Here is an 18,321-nt window from a genome sequence, read left to right on the forward strand (position 1 = left end):
TTTCTCAGCATCGATGTTTCTATCTATCCCTCCCTCTCCCTTGCTTTCTGAAATCAATAAAAATATATTTAAAAAATAAAAAAGCTGCAGTATATAACTGACAAAAATTCAGAAATTTCTCTTTGTATTATTAAATTTTTATCCTATGTGTTTATTCTAAGAAGATTTGATGTCTAGAGAATTAGTGTCCCAAATCAACTAAAATAGTAATAAAAGAACTCTTGGATTTGAAAATTAAAATAACTCCCTAGTAAAATAAAAACATTTTTAATTTTGTGGTTCCTTGTTTTAAGGAACATTTGTTAAAACCTCTGGGATTAAAAATGTGTTACCAAGCTGTATAACACTCTGAAAAAAAAAAAAAGTTGAAATATTTTCTAATACTATTTATTGACAACTTACTTCAAAGAGATGCTGCAAAGGATTGGACTGGAGCTTTTCTTCATAGCCAAACAGTTGGAAGCCAGTTCCCAGAAGACCTACCACAATAATCCATAAATGAAAACATTATAAAATGGAAGAGTAGAGATCAGTCATGGCAGAGAACAGGTATAGTTCTACAAAAAGATCAATCTCATAATTATGTATCTTAGAATATTGCAAAAACACATGCTATCACCCTCTGCTACCCCATAAACCAACACAAGTCAAATTCAATATATTGAGTTATTGAAATTAACTTCACAGAAACCAAAAGACTATGAGCTCATCAAAGGCAGAGGTAAAAGTAACTTATCTTTGTACTAACAGTGCTCAACACCTCCCTGGCAAACATAAAAGAAGCATTTGTTGAGCAGCTAACTCTGGAGAAAACATCATGATGCTGGACACTGGGCACTCAAAAATTTGTGAAAACAAACCGATGGTAAGTGTTTTCAAAACTTTCTTTTTAAACTTGTAGCTACTGAAATAAACAAAGGTAGGAATTATCTGGATATTATAATATCACTTCTAACACAAATAATTAATAAAAACAATAAAAGATAAAACTCAAAACACCCCTGGTTATTTATCTCATTCAAGGTGACCAAGCAACAAAATTCTTTTATCTGGCCATATTTTTGCCATTTGACAATAATTTTTTGGGGGGTAATCTTTGGTGGGAAGTTCAGCATTCAACGACAATGTAAGTTTGAACATTTTTAAAAAATAGTAATTAAAGTTTATAAACCAGCAATGAAAATGCCCAGTATGGACTGTGAATATTTATACTCTTAAAATATTTTGCTAAAAGATGATCACAATTTCAGTTTGAAAGGATATCTGCAGAGGATAGGAGGTAAGATGGCGGAAGAATAGATGGGCGGATTCTGAGCCCTCTCCCGAAGCAGAAAGAGAGAGCAACTGAGGGTCTTGTGCTGTGAGTGTTTATTGGCAAGCTGGGAGACAGCGAACACCAGAAGAAACTGCTGGGGGGCTGCTGACAGAGGTGCCCCTCACAGGGAAGCACCCACGCGGGCTGTGTCCCTGCCCGGAGCTACCTACCGGCTTGGACGGGGAAACCTCGCCATCTTGAGAGGAAGATAGGATCGTGTCAGAGGCCTGAATATCCACAGCCGCAGCAACCACCAAGCATCTGTGACCCCCAGAACGCGGATCCCAAGCGGCGCGAACACTTGCCCTCACAGGATTGCCCCACTGCTCAGCGAAAAGGTCAGATTTCGCGGGGAGAGGGTGGAGAGCGCTCGCAGCGAAAACAAAAAGCCTGTGCGCACAGAGCGCGCTCCCGGAAGCTGGAGGACGGGGGGGTGATTACAAGTAGAAGCCCCCGCTGTTGGGCGGTTGTCACCCTTGAAAGTGGACGGGGCTCCTAACAGGGGAGATATCTAAAGAGCAACACATTTGGATCCGGCTCGGAGGGATATCGGAGAGTTGCGGGAGATTGCAGTTGCTCGGACCTGCCCCCTCCCCCCCTCCATAGTTCCAGCTTCAGAGAGGACGGAAAAAAAAAAAAAAAAAGCTGGAGAGGCTTTAGAGTCTGGGAAGTCAACCTAGAAACACTGCCCCCAGAGGCTAATTCACAAATTGACTCTAGTGTAATAAAAACGAAGCAAAACCTGCCTAAAAATCAGGACTGGATCATAACAATAGAGGAAGCGAATGACCTTCATTACTGCTAATTTTAATTAAATTTTTAAAATTTTATTATTATTATTTTTTTAATTTTTAAATTTTTGTTTTTTACTTTTGTTTTCATTATTTGCAACGTTTACTCAAGAAACTATTTTTTTTTCTTTTTCCTCACTTGATTTTATCTTGATAATTATTACATTGTATATGTAATCAACATTATTACTACTACTAATTTACCTTTTTCATCTTATTTTCTTTTGTTTATTTTTATTATTTTTATTCCATTTGATTATATATATATATATATATATATATATATATATATATTTTTTTTTTTTTTTTTTTAATTTCAGGATTACTGTTCTACAGTCTTTATCTATCCTTCTTTCTCCAACGCTTTATTCTATCTCAACCCTACCTTTATGCCCTCACCCTCTTTCCAATCTTTTCCTTTGATACCCTGTTTATCTTAACCCTTTCCTGCTCTAGATTTCCCCCATTCCATCTGTCTACCCCCTCCTAAAATTTCACCCTACTTGTATATATCTAATTTCCAACTACCTGCTCCAAACCCATTCACACCTCCCTCGCAGTTGTCCTAAAAACAAAAAAAAAACACAAAAAAAACAAAACAGTCTTACTCTCTAACTCTTTGAAGTTGTATGTTGAATGTTAACTTTACTGAAGTTGTATGCTTTTCTTTTATAAGATTGATTTGCCTATGCTTTTTGTTTGATTGTATGTTTTTGTTAACTGGGTTCTAGTCACCCTTATTGGTGGTTATTAATATCGCAAACACATTTCGATTCAGTGCCTTGTGTGTTGTACCTGGTTGTGTTGTATTTTGTGCCTTTAAATCAAAGCAGGAGAGAGAGAACTACACAACCAGACATCATAGATCATGGGGAGACCAAAAAACAGCCCGCATATGAAAGAAAAGCAGGCTTCACCAGAAAAGGAAGTAAACGATATAGAGGCAAGCAACCTACCAGAGCAAGAATTCAGAGTAACGATCTTAAGATGGCTAAAAAGAATGGAAGACAAATTTGACAATTTGAGTAAGACCCAAGAGGAAATGAAAAAAACCCAAGAGGAAATGAAGATGACTCAAGATGAAATGAAAAATGACATCGCTACTATGAAGAACTCAATAGAAAGCATCAAGAGCAGACTAGAAGAAGCAGAGGATCGCATCAGTGAGCTAGAAGACAAGATGGAAAAAAATACTCAGAGCAGCTTCTAGAAAAAAAAATTAAAAAGCAGGAGGAGAGCCTACGGGAGCTTTGGGACAATGCAAAACAAAACAATATTCGAATAATAGGGGTTCCGGAAGGAAAGAAAACCGAGGTAGACATGGAAAATGTATTTCAAGAAATAATGACAGAAAATTTTCCTGAGATAGAGAAGAAAAAACCCACACAAATCCAAGATGCTCGCAGAGTCCCAAGCAAAATGGATCCCAGAAGACCGACGCCAAGACATATTATAATTAAATTGGCAAACACCAATGACAAAGTTAGAATCTTAAAAGCAGCCAGAGAGAGACAGAAAGTTACATATAAAGGAACCCCCATCAGACTAACAACTGATTTTTCAACAGAAACTTATCAGGCCAGAAGGGAATGGGATGAAATATACAAAGTCATGCAAAGAAAGGGTCTGAATCCAAGAATACTGTACCCAGCAAGACTATCAATCAAAATTGAAGGGGAAATCAGGAGCTTCACAGACAAAAAAAGACTAAAGGAATTTATCTCCACCAGACCAGCAATGCAAGAAATGCTCAAAGGTCTACTGTAAAAATAAATAAATAGGAAGCGAAGAAGGAACACAGGGGTATAGAATAAAAATGGCATCAAATGAGTACCTATCATTAATAACATTAAATGTAAATGGTTTAAATGCTCCAATCAAAAGACATAGGGTAACAGATTGGATAAGAAAACAAGACCCATACATCTGCTGTCTACAAGAAACCCACCTCAGAAAAAGAGATGCACACAGACTGAGGGTGAAGGGATGGAAAAAGGTTTTCCAGGCAAATGGAAATGAAAAGAAAGCTGGGGTAGCAATACTTATATCTGACAAATTAGATCTCAGAGTGAAGGACATAACAAGAGACAATGAAGGCCACTTCATAATACTAAAGGGAGCAATCAAACAAGAAGAAATAACCCTGGTTAATATATATGCACCCAATACGGGAGCACCCAAATACATAAAAAAACTGCTGGAGGACATTAAGGGAGAGATTAACAGCAATACAATCATAGTAGGAGATTTTAATACCCCACTGTCACCCTTCCACAAATCATCCAAACAAAAATCAGCAAAGAAATATCAATCCTAAATGACTCACTAGACCAGATGGGATTAATTGACATCTTCAGAACATTCCACCCCAAAGCCACAGAATATACATTCTTCTCAAATGCACATGGGACATTCTCAAAGATAGACCACATTTTGGGACATAGGCAAAGTCTCTTCAAATTCAAGAAGATAGAAATCATATCAAGCATCTTCTCAGACCATAATGGCATAAAACTGGAAATTAACTACAATAAAAATAATCCAAAGAAATCAAACACATGGAGACTAAACAGCATGCTATTAAACAAGGACTGGGTTACCAGAGAAATCAAGGAAGAAATTAAAAACATCCTGGAAACAAATGACAATGAAAACACAACAATCCAAAATCTATGGGACACAGCAAAAGCAGTTTTGAGAGGGAAGTTCATATCCTTACAAGCCTATTGCAAAAAACTAGAAAAAAGTGTAACAAATGATCTAACTCTACAACTCAAAGAGTTAGAAAAAGAGCAACAAGAAAAGCCCAGTGTAAGTAGAAGGAAGGAAATAACAAAAATCAGAGCACAGATAAACGACATAGAGACCAAAGAAACAATACATAAGATCAACAAAACCAAGAGCTGGTTCTTTGAAAGGATAAACAAGATAGATGGACCTCTAGCCAGACTAACCAAGAAACAAAGAGAGAGGACCCAAATAAACAAAATCAGAAATGAAAGAGGTGAAATAACAACAGACCCCACCGAAATACAACGGATTGTTACAAAATACTATGAACAACTCTACTCCAACAAACTGAACAACCTGGAGGAAATGGACATATTCCTAGAAAAATATAATCTTCCAAAACTCAATCAGGAAGAATCTAAAAATCTCAATAAACCAGTGACTTGGGAAGAAATTGAAACAGTCATCAAAAAGCTTCCAGCAAACAAAAGCCCAGGGCCAGATGGCTTCACAGGAGAGTTTTACCAAACATTCAAGGAAGAACTAAAAACTATCCTCCTCAGACTATTCCAAAAAATCCAAGAGGAAGGAACACTTCCAAATTCCTTCTATGAAGCCAGCATCACCCTAATACCAAAACCAGATAAAGACAACTCAATGAAAGAGAATTACAGACCAATATCCCTCATGAACATAGATGCTAAAATCCTCAACAAAATTCTAGCAAATCGACTCCAGAAGAGCATCACAAAGATCATACACCACGACCAAGTAGGATTTATTCCAGGAATGCAAGGATGGTACAATATCCGCAAATCAATAAACGTGATACATCACATAAACAAATTGAAAGATAAAAATCATATAGTCATATCAATTGATGCAGAAAAAGCATTCGATAAAATCCAACACCCTTTTCTGATAAAAACTCTTAACAAGGTGGGAGTACAAGGATCATACCTCAACATAATAAAAGCTATATATGATAAACCCACAGCCAACATTATACTCAATGGGCAAAAACTAAAACCATTCCCTCTAAGAACAGGAACAAGACAGGGATGCCCACTCTCGCCACTCCTGTTTGACATAGTACTGGAAGTACTAGCCATTGCAATTAGACAAGAGGAGGAAATAAAAGGCATCCAAATTGGAAAAGAAGAAGTAAAGTTATCCTTATTTGCCGATGACATGATATTGTACATAAAAAACCCAAAAGACTCCATTAAAAAACTAATTGACTTAATAAATGAATTTGGTAATGTAGCAGGATACAAAATTAATGCCAAGAAATCCATGGCTTTTCTATACACCAACAGAGAAACTGCAGAAACAGAGACTAAAAAAGCAATTCCATTTACCATCGCACCAAAAAAATTAAGATACCTAGGAATAACTTTAACTAAGGAAGTAAAGGACCTATATGGGGAAAACTACACGACACTGAAAAAAGAGATAGAGGAAGATGTAAGGAGATGGAAGAACATACCATGTTCATGGATTGGTAGGATCAACATCATCAAAATGTCCATACTTCCTAAAGCAATCTATAGGTTCAATGCACTCCCCATTAAAATACCAACGACATATTTCACCGACCTAGAAAGAACTCTCCAAAAGTTCATTTGGAACAATAAAAGACCCCGAATAGCCACAGCAATCCTGAGAAAGAAGAGTAAAGTAGGAGGGATCTCAATACCAGACTTCAAACTATATTACAAAGCCACTGTTCTCAAAACAGCCTGGTACTGGCACAAGAACAGACATATAGATCAATGGAATCGAATTGAGAACCCAGATATCAACCCAAATCACTATGCTCAACTAATATTTGACAAAGGAGGCACGAATATACAATGGAGTCAAGACAGTTTCTTCAATAAATGGTGTTGGGAAAATTGGACAGACACATGCAAAAGAATGAAACTAGATCACCAACTTACACCATTCACAAAAATAAACTCAAAATGGATACAGGACTTAAACATCAGACGGGAAACCATAAAAATACTAGAAGCATCCACAGGCAGCAAAATCTCAGACATATGCCTAAAGAACTTCTTCACTGATACTACCCCTAGGGCAATGGAAGCTAAAGAGAAAATAAACAAATGGGACTACATCAAAATAAAAAGCTTTTTTACAGCAAAAGAAACCATCAACAAAACAACAAGAAAGCCCACAGTGGGGGAGAACATATTTGCAAATGATACCACTGATAAAGGTTTAATCTCCAACATCTACAAACAGCTTATACAACTAAATAAAAGGAAGATAAATAATCCAATTAAAAAATGGGCAATGGACCTAAATAGAACATTTTCAAAAGAAGACAGAAGGAAGGCCAAAAGGCACATGAAAACATGCTCAAAGTCACTAATTGTCCGAGAGATGCAAATCAAAACAACAATGCGGTACCATCTCACACCTGTCAGAATGGCCAACATCAACAAATCAACAAACAACAAGTGTTGGCGAGGTTGCGGAGAAAAAGGAACCCTCGTGCACTGCTGGTGGGAATGCAGACTGGTGCAACCACTGTGGAGAACAGTGTGGAGTTTCCTCAAAAAACTGAAAATGGAACTCCCATTTGACCCAGTAATCCCACTCCTAGGAATATATCCCAAGAAACTAGAAACACCAATCAGAAAGGATATATGCACCCCTATGTTCATAGCAGCACAATCTACAATAGCCAGAATTTGGAAACAGCCTAAGTGTCCGTCAGCAGATGATTGGATCCAAAAACTTTGGTACATCTACACAATGGAATACTATGCGGCCATAAAAAATAAGGAATTCTCATCATTTGCAGCAAACTGGATGGAACTGGAGAACATCATGCTGAGTGAAATAAGCCAATCAATGAAAGAGAAACACCACATGACCTCACTCATTTGTGGATAACAAAGAGCATTATAAACTGATGAACCAAAAGATAGATATAGAGACAGTATATCAACAAGTAGACTGTCAAATTACAGCGGGGAGGGGAGGAAGATCTGGGGGAGATAATAGATCAACCGAAGGACTTTTATACATGCATATAAGTATAACCAATGGACACAAAACTCTGGGGAGGGAGGGGATGTGTGGGAGGGAGGGTGGGGGGCAAAAAAAAAAAAAAAAATCAATAAAATAAAAAAAAAAAAAAAAAAAAAAAAGAAAGGATATCTGCAGCCTGGGATCAACAGCAACAAAAAGTATAATAGTTTAAGTATTTAAAAAAAATATCTGTTTCTACAATTGTATCAGTTACCAAGCTTCAGCTCTAAAGGAGCTACTGCCACTGGGCTTTGCTGACTGGGGTACATTTTTCTACATAGGCTCAGCAGAAAGTGGGATGCTACTGACACATTATATATACAATACTTTGGAGCTTAGACAGGTACTAGAAGGATGATTAAATATGTACCAGCTCTATTCACTTTCAAGAAAAGCAAATATGATTGTGATTCAAAGTTTTGGGAGTAAGCAGGGTGTGGAAAGATTCACAGTGTTCTAAAAAACAGAAATAGGAAAAGGCCAATTCCATTTAACATTACACCTAATATATTTTCAAAACCTCTGTGCCTAGGCATGTCTGCCAACTTTCAATAGGGGATAGCTGAAACAACCAAAATTAAAACTCTTCAACAATGACGGTTATAATGGAAGGTCATTAACCACTGTAATCCTTTAGAGAAAAACAACTACAATAAAATCCTGCAGCTAAAATTCCATGAATATCATCATCACACATTTGCTAATGCCTGTAAAATGCCTAAATCAGTCAAACTAACATAAAGTAGACACCATCTATTAGTCTGACTATTGAGCCTAGAGCCTAAACCTCTGCCAGCTGTTGCAAACTACAAATGGATTTTTAAAATGCAGAGCATGCTTTCTGATTCCTCCACAGTGAATACAAGGGCACTATTAACAGGTTCAAATTTATCCATTGTAATGTCTAAAAAATATTTTTATTAACTGAAAGTATAATATTCACAAGAGAAGGTTCTGATAAGTCTATCTTTTGAAAGCTTTGATTTAATTTCATTAGATATGGAACATACTATTATCAGTGAACTTTAGAACTAGCAGTGTACACTGCATTTTAAAGAAATTTAAAATATTACCTAGCCTTTCTCTTGGATTAGGATTGTAAAATACTTTCCAGGACAGTCATTCATCATTCTAAGTGCCTTTTATGTGCCAGGCAATATGGATACAAAGATATTTAAGACATACTTCCTGCCCTCAATATATATATATATATATATATATATATATATATATATATATATATATATATTGTTTAGCAGGGAGAGAAGGACAAAAATAAGAAGACAGTAAAACAGAAACCTATTTGAATAGAGCTAGGTACTAGGAACTTGGTGATGGAAGAAGGTGGGCAAGGGTGTGTCTGGGTGTCAGAATGCTTTAGAGGTGACACTGTAAGGGCTAGATCTTAAAACAAACATAGTAGTTGCCAGAGATTTTAAAAAATTTGCACTCACATGCTATTAGTTCTTTACTGCCTTAGCAACTACATTTATCTTGCCCTTTTTATACCTTAATTATTGGTGTATATGAACTAGGAATGATTCTGATTGAATTTGACATTGGAGATCATTTGTGGCACTTATCTGTCTGGATCTCACTCCTCTTTACCCCTTTGTTTTCCTTTCCGGCCCAGGATATAAAAACAGATCAACTTTCACGTATAATGGCCCAGGAAGGGCTGTGGTTGACAAGGGTGTACACCACTAGACCTATCTTCTTCCCTGTATACACACTCCTCCATTTAACTCACAAATATAAGCTATTTTTCTTTAATAAGACCACAAAAGTCCTGTATTATCAGATGTTTCTCTGAGTGTGTGAAGTTTCCTCAGCCAAACTTACTTGTGTGGTGAGAATTATTCTAAAAAAATAGAATACAAAATTTATGCAGAAGAGCCACTAGGGGGGAAAAATGTAGGAGGCGCTATTTTATCTAATGGGATTCTGCTTATATTCTGTGCAGATAACCAAGTGACATGATATTAAAACATATTATATTTAACAGTGAAATGAAAAATAAGAACTCAAACTTACTTACCAAACTGCATACCCCAATCTCCAAGGTAATTTATTCTGGTTACATGATGTCCTAAAGCTTCTTTGAGATTTGCTATGAAATTTCCTAGTAATGAATAAAATATACAGTTTCTCATTCTTGTTAACCATTTTGGCATAAGAACCATGTGCTTCTCTATTATCCAAATATAACACAGAAAATTCCTTTGGCAAATTTACTAGCTCAGGTTTTTGTTGTTGTTGTATTTACTACAACATTCATTATTGTGTTTTCATCTATGTTATGGAAAGTAAGGAATTATTGGGTGGGTGGTTATTACAAGGTATCCACTAACTTTCATAAGAACAGAATTTTCATTAACATTAATGGGAGTTGGGATCACTTTAGGGTAATTGCTATTCCAAGTTAATCCCAAGAGCAGAAAATAATATCGTTTTAGTAATTAATAAGAAATAATTTGGCTGTGCCCTACAGAACCTGAAACATACTGGTTTTAGATTTAAATAGCTCACTTTAACTTATTCCAATCACTGAAGTCCACCTTCTCATGCCTGCTCCCTAACAGCACACAGCAGTCCAAGGCTTTCCGGAACTGCTGATATTGCTTTGATATTCCACATCTATTTCATTTTCCTTCTAGTGTGCATCCAACATACTGCAGAGGCTTAGAAACCTAAAACTTACATTTCCCAGAATCTTTTGCAGTTAGAGTTCCAGAAGTAATTTAGCTTTAGCCAATCAGATATACTTTGCATGAGATTCAGAAGGTGGAAGGGGGGCTACTTCCATTATTTCTGACAAACATAGTTGTGGGGCTGGTGTGTATGTGATCACAAATACAGGACCTGGTGTCCTACCATGTATTCTCCAAGGTAACTGAAAGACTGAGAATGAATGAGGCTGCCTCTTTTGCTAGTATGAATTCTAGAAGGCAAGGCAGGACTAGTGGGAGTTTCCTGACTACGGTAGTGGCAATATGGTTCTAAAGCAGTGGAAGAGATTGCAGAAAAGGGAGATGCTCCTTGATGACCAAACTCATGCTATAGTTTAGGAGTAATTTTTGCCAGCTTAATTCAAAGCTTCTTCAGCACTCCCAACAATTTGGTAAATTAGTCAATATCCTATAGTAAATCCCTACCTGCTTTTACTAGAGTAGATCCGGTTTTCTGCAAGTAATCCCTCACCTATATGTATGTCTGACTTAAATTACTGCAGCTTCCCTATTTCAAGGCCTTCCCAACCTATAGAGTCCCAGCAACAGGAACCACCTTCTTCAGATGGTACTCAGACTGTATTCTTATTTTTTCTTAACACCTTATTACATTACAAATCCAACTGAAAGACTTAATTTAGGATTTTGGAACTGACTGTCTAATTTCCAATCCTGGCTATTATACTTAGCTAGCTGTGTGATTTTGGAAAAGTTACTTTTTGGTATCCGCATTTCCTCATCCATAGTCTAGATAGAAACATCAGTGATGAGACAGAATCATTGATCTGCTGCCTCCTGCACACCACCTACTGGAGATCGATCTTGTAACCTGGGCATCCTGATGGGGGGAACTGAACTGTGACTGCCTAGTTCATAGGTCAACGCTCAACCACTGAGCCAGGCCGGCCAGGCAACAGTTTCTATTTTAAAACAGAATATATGAATAAAAAAATTGGGGAGCTTATTATCATTATCACATTAATATTTTCTCCACATGCATAAATATTTTTTAAAGTTAAAATAATAACAAACATTTCAGTTAAAACTGTTTTTCTGAGTTAATCTTTAAGTTTTGAAACAAATTTCTTTTTTCTACTTCTAACCCAGTTTTTCCCATTTCATGTAATATTTAATGAGCACCAAGCTCAAATAAACTTAAACTTTTTTGTCCTATTGCTATTTAAGCACTAAACCATCTGTATCATCAAATAGTGCCCCAAAGACATGCTTAATATTTTCTGTGAAACAACTTACCTATGATGGTAGAACGCAAATGTCCAACGTGAAATTTTTTGGCAACGTTAGGTGAACTGCAAATAATTGCAAAAGTTATATATATATTTTTTAAGAACAAAAGTTCTAAGTGAACTAGGTCATGCTTTCATAGTTCAATACAATTGGGGACTAAGGCTTTTGGTAATTTAGGGCAAACATAAGTTAAAAATTAGAAATTTAGAGCAGCAGTAGAGGTGTGATGGGGGCGTCGCCTTCCCGATTGCTGGGTCACCTCCTGCCCCTGAGGGGTCCCGGACTGTGAGAGGGGGAAGGCCAGTCTGAGGGACCCCCCTCCAGTGCATGAATTTTCATGCACAGGGCCTCTAGTTCTCCAGATAAGAAAGGAGACCAGGGGAAATAAAGCTATCTCATCTGAGATCACCAAATCAGGTACTAACAGTCAGAACTGGTACTCTCATCTTTTGGATTCTCATTTCACCTATCAGAGGTCCTCAATCTGTTCTCTGAGAACACCTCAGGGTGGGAGAAGACTGTGTTGAGGGAAGAAGAGGAAAAGCTACTACTGCTGACTGTGCTCCTGCAGTTTGGACCTGAACAAAATAAGAAAGGCTGACTTTGCAGAGAGGAGAGAGACAATAGTAGTTATCTGCAAGTTTTATACCACCTACCAGGTATAGTTATCTACTCTGGTATTTCATTACATTGCTCCTACATCTGACAAAATATTATGACAATCAACACTGTTTCGGGGAGGCAGTAAAGGTTACATATGTAGGTTTCAAAATCAGAGTTAGTGCTATGACCCTAAGCAAGTTAGCTGACCTATTATCATCAACATCTTAATGCAAAGAGCAAGCTTCTTGAGCACAGTGATTATATCTCTTGCTTTTGTGGGGAAAATTGCCTAATCTATTTAAGATAGTACATATTTAAAACGTTCTCTTCTGTCACCTCTCTCATTTTCAAGAGAAATTAAAGAACAATGTTTTCTATCAATTTTGCCGCATCCCACACCTTTTTTGTCTCTACTTTGAAACCACAGTGGTAAGTACCACAGTAATTAGAAAACTTCTAAGTGAGGGGCAGCTATGGTCACCCCACAGCAATGCCAGAGCAAAGATGGCTGCTGGGAAAGGGACCCTGCCTTCATCAGCATTCAAATGCTCATTTAAGTTCCAGCCCTCCTTAACTGCTATAGGAAAAAACTTGAGAGGGGCAAATCCATAGGCAAATAACACCAATGAAAAAGCCTACAGAATACAACTCAAAAGGATAAGGTTATTTTTAGACATTCTTACAAGCATAAACAAAAAGAGCAGTACAGTGAAACCTTGGGTCTTGAACTTAATTCTGGAAGGCTGTTCGAAAACTGAATCATTATTTCCCATTATAAAAAAATTTAAATTGAATTAATCTGTTTCAGACTCCCAAATGATTCCATTTTTATCCTTTCTTATATATAGTACATGTCTAAGGAACTATTTAATCTATAAACAAATACTTTAAAAACAAAAAGGAGATGAAATATAAATTGAAATTTAATAAAAGGAAATAAAATGTACAGTAAAAATGAAAATTTAATAAATAGTAACAAAAGCAAAAAAAGCCACAAAAATATTCACAGCACACTTTCCAGTGATGTTAACAATATGAGGTTTAGTAGTAAACTGACTCATACTTGCACATTCTTTCCTTTATCATCCCAGAGATGTGACTGATCATACAGGTATGAGCATGAAAGACTGTTGGATCGAGAGGCGAATTACTCGAGATGGGAGACATTAGAGAACCGAGGTTTGACTGTGTATGGGAAATGAAAACTGAGGAGAAAAGCCAGAGAATCAATGAGTAAGAAAGACTAAGGTTTTGGTATTTTGAGCATGGTTGGGAAGGAGAGATGGTGACAGTGAAGTGAAAATGAGAAAGGTGTTAGAAGTGAGCACTGGTGGCAACTTTTCAAGTTTCAAGAAACTCACAGTGACATTATTTCAAGGATGTATGCACGGGAACAGATACTGTACCACCTGCCTGCTGATTTTCCTGTACTATTGGTTAGGTAACAGTAAGGAGCGTGAGTAATATAGTACTGAAATGTCTCCCTAGAGAAGAAGGTGCTGTGTTCTGCATCAATTTAAAGACATTATTTCGTGAGACCTTATATGGCAACTAGAGGCCCCCAGCTGTCAGCACCGGCTTCCCTCTGGCACCTGTGACCCAGGCTTTGTCTGGAAGGTTGTCCAGAAGAACGTCCGGTCTATTTAGCATATTTTGCTTTTATTATTATAGATAGTAAAACACTCACTTGCTCAGCTAATTGATTAATGAACACATAAGAAGAATAGCCACTGACCTGAATTCAACCACGATCTTCTTCTGGGGAAGACCAGAGAAAAGCTCACTTTTTAATCCATATTTTGAACCATGTTCGATAACTTGTTTTAGCACTGTCTGAAAAGTAAAGGTTGGGATTTAATGATAAAAAATCATCTGTAGTTTCCTTAAGTACTCTGCTACTGGAAACTAAATGTTGCTAATTTGCTCATTTAATTTGTGGAATAGAAGTTTATAGCACTGTCAGCAGCCTCACCTTCTTGAGTTCATATCTGTGCTCTTTTATACATCCTGTCTATTCCTCTTCACAGTGATTGATGAAGTAAATATTTTACAGGTGAAAAAACTGAAGTTTAGAGAGATTAAGTAACTGCCAAAAGTCTCACAGAAAGTAGTAACAAAGAAATCAGAAGCAGCATCTGAATATTTATTGACTGCATACTATGTGTCAGGTACTATTCTAAGTATTTTCTATGTATTTACTTATTTCATCTTCACAACAATCTTAAAGGATAAATATCATTTTTACAATGAGAAAATACAATAAAAGCAGAGGTTAAGTAACTTCCCAAGGTCATTCAGCTAGTAAGTCATGTAGCAAAAATTGTTTTCATTCCATAGCTAACTATTGTATGCTGCTACTTTTTGATACTAATGATCACATGCAATGTAGAAAACAAATAAAATATAATTCAAATGCTTATTGGCTGCATAATAAAAACAGGAAATCATACAGAAACTGCCAAAACATTTTCCAGGTTAATTTTTAGTTATTAACACAGAACTATTGTATAGTTCACAAAATTCATATGTTATTACTTTTCTTTGCTAATGGTGATGATTTATTTACTTTAGGGGTTTAAATTTATTGTGATAGACTTTACTCTTATATTAGTTTTGCTTCTCAAATTGGATTCTGAATCCTAAATATGCAGTTTATGATGTAAAGAATTTTATTATCACAGTGTTGGTTAAGATGGTCACTTAAGGAAAAGGCAGAGAGGTAAAAGGAAGTAGCAAAGCAATACTTTTAGGATACATCTACAGAGTGCTAGGTTCAAGTCTAGATGCTTTTATGTTATTTCTAATCCCCACAATCTTAGAGGTGAACAATAGCTATAAAAACTAAGGTTCAGAATCAGTGTTTGCCCAAGGACACAGAGAAAATAATCTTTTTTCACCCACACTGTACAGTAGGACACAGAGATAAAATATTAATAAGTATATAGACATTAAAGAGAATAGTGTCGGTCATACACTAAGGGCCTATTAAATGTTAATTACGCCAAGAATATGGGCAACAAGAAGACTGCAAGTGGGGAGGTAAACAGTGAGAAGAAATTCATTCTCAAGATTATTTTCAAGTTAAAGTATACCTATCTTTTTCACTTTCTATTCCTTTTCTTGTAATGGATGGTAGACTCCATAAGTGGTAATAGCAATAAATTAGAATTCTCTTTTACAAGTGACTCTCAGTTTGTTGATTTCTCTGGCACAAACAAAAAAATAACTTTAATTAAAAATTATCTTGTATATTTCACTTCCAAACATTCCTTTAACAATTTGACATACCTGCCACCTGGAGCTTTTTTTCCTACTATTTTACTGAAAGTGCTCTCCAAGTCAAAATTCCAAATACCAAACCTAAATGTATGCTTAAATTTTAATATATTACTTTTATGAATACATTGTTTTGTAAAATGAACAAATAAACAATTAAACAATTAAGGTAAAGCTAAAGTCTAGAGTTGCTTTTCATCATCCACTCTAACCTCCTCGGTCCCTTCTGGCCTTCTCCAGGGGTAACCACTTTCATACACCATCTTAGCTGATGATTACTCTCTTCTCCTTGCAACTACCCTCCCTCCTTGGTTGTAATGACATCACTCTCTACTGATTTTTGCTTCAGTTTCCTTTGTAGGTTCCTCTTCCACTGTCTGTACCACACCCTGCCCTACTCTCCACCCTGCACTACTTCTTGCTTCTAGCTCCTTACTTTACACATTTCCTAGTTATGAATTGCTAAAACTTCAACTATTACTTAACAAAAAAAAAAAAGAATCCACATATAAGTGGGCCCACACAGTTCAAACTTGTATTGTTTAAGAGTCAACTGTATAACGATTAAAACGAAATTTCATTAGTGAAATATCAAAAATCACATGTACCAGCTGTGGTACACATAACATACCATGAAAAATGATTACATAGAAAAAGCTAACATTCTTTATACAGAGCATATAAGGCCTTTCACAGTATATAATTTCATATCTTCTCCCATACCATCCTGTGCGCATAACATAATCATCTGCTGATTTCCAGACAATGCCATCTTATGCCACCATCTTGGTTCTGTCTCTTTCTTTCTTAATATTTTTTAAAATTGATTTCAGAGAGGAAGGAAGAGGGAGAGAGAGATAAACATCGATGATGAGAATCACTGATAGGTTGCCTCCTGCATGCACTCCACTGGGGATCAAGCCCTCAACCTGTGCATGTACCCTTGACAGGAATCAAACCTAGACCTTCAGTCCATAGGCCGACACTCTAACCACTGAGCCAAACCAGCTAGGGCTATGCTTTTCTTTTTTACTGTAAGTTCCTAAAAGGCAGGATATATGTAGATTTTAATAATATAGTCTTTGATAAATAATAAGAAGGTTCATTAAATTAGTAGCGCCAAAACCGGTTTAGCTCAGTGGATAGAGCGTCAGCCTGCGGACTGAAAGGTCCTGGGTTCGATTCCGGTCAAGGGCATGTACCTTGGTTGTGGGCACATCCCCAGTAGGGGGTGTGCAAGAAGGCAGCTGATCGATGATTCTCTTTCATCATCAATGTTTCTAACTCTCTATCCCTCTCTCTTCCTCTCTGTAAAAAATCAATAAAATAATTTTAAATTAGTAGCTACACAGAATAAAACTATTAACTATAGAATGTCAGTAAGCTAGTAGTTTCTTCATATTCCAATAGATGAACAAGCTAGAGGCCAATCAATTCATCAACATGTATGTCTAAATGTAAAATATACTCAGTAAACTTAGGTACATCTTGAGTTTATAATAAAAAATTAAATCTTTGAAAGGTGTTACTTTTTGGAATGCTTTAGCAAATTAATATTTTAATTGGCTGATGCTCTTTGTCTATCACCATCACTTTTCCTGTGGATGACTTTTGTCATTTTATCTAACTCTGTTGGTTGCTATTTCTCTACAGCTCTCAATGAGGTTTTGTAAGCAAGCTACCACTAACTATTAGTCTAGTCAATTCTTTGGTCAAAAGTAGAGAAGTGTTTAATCATTCATTCTTTCCATGTGTTCAGCCAACTGGCACTACACATGACTTAAATGCATCCTGAATGCCTACCGACAAACTTAATTAGTGAAATAATGAGCAGAATTAGAACCACTTAAATTAGTATCATTTTTTCTTCTTCTCAAGTTTTTATAAAGCACACACACAGTTGAATTTGGCAAATAAAGAATGTATGTGTACATGTAAAATAAAATAATGTCATCTGCTGTGTATTTCTAGGGCACAGCTAAAAAACAAGATTTTGTTTGCCCTTTTTCCTATTTAAACTCTTTTCTTTTTTCTCTCCCTATACTCAAAGTTATTGTTTCTCTTGAAAGTAATCCATAAGCTACTAACAGGTGGAAGTTTGGTACCAAAGTGATAGTTCTTCATAGTATATGAACTGGTCACATAACCTTCTAGCTTTGAAAATTTATGGTCTAGTCCAAGATATTTGGCAGTTTCTATTGCCTTTAATTTCATATTTTATCCTTCTACCCTTGAGAATGATTTATATGAAGAGATTTTAAGCTACTATGTGTGATCCAAACATAAGCTAATATTTAATCATCCCTGGTGCTGCCAGTGCTAATAATTCAATTGCAATTCACAAACAGATAATGTTTCATTCAGTCTAAGTTTATACACGTGTAAGCAATGACAAATTCACAATTCTCTGCTTGAGAAGTAAATTCTGGACATAGATCATTGGCTTCTTGTCAATCTTGCCAACTCTAAAGTGAAAAAAAAAAAAGGCCTAACAGGGTTGAATTTTTTCTTGACACGATCTGAGAAATTCATTAGACATGCAAATGACCACTGTTTAAGGGCTGAAAAGAATGTAGAAGAATTA

The 18,321-nt window shown here is 36.3% G+C and overlaps 1 protein-coding gene across 1 annotated transcript in view; it reads right to left on the reverse strand.

The window, feature by feature from the left end:
- RARS2 (arginyl-tRNA synthetase 2, mitochondrial) overlaps positions 1 to 18,321 on the reverse strand; it is a 56,402-nt gene that overhangs the window by 21,799 nt on the left and 16,282 nt on the right. The window contains exons 5-8 of the mRNA XM_084890746.1: positions 14,197 to 14,294; positions 11,865 to 11,920; positions 9,920 to 10,003; positions 403 to 479 (exon numbers count right to left, since the gene is read on the reverse strand). Coding sequence (XP_084746872.1) covers positions 403 to 479; positions 9,920 to 10,003; positions 11,865 to 11,920; positions 14,197 to 14,294 — 315 coding nt within the window. The remainder of the gene's footprint in view (positions 1 to 402; positions 480 to 9,919; positions 10,004 to 11,864; positions 11,921 to 14,196; positions 14,295 to 18,321) is intronic.

The sequence above is a fragment of the Pipistrellus hanaki genome, assembly GCF_964339955.1.
Source record: "Pipistrellus hanaki genome assembly, chromosome: 7".
Classification (NCBI taxonomy): Eukaryota; Metazoa; Chordata; class Mammalia; order Chiroptera; family Vespertilionidae; genus Pipistrellus; species Pipistrellus hanaki.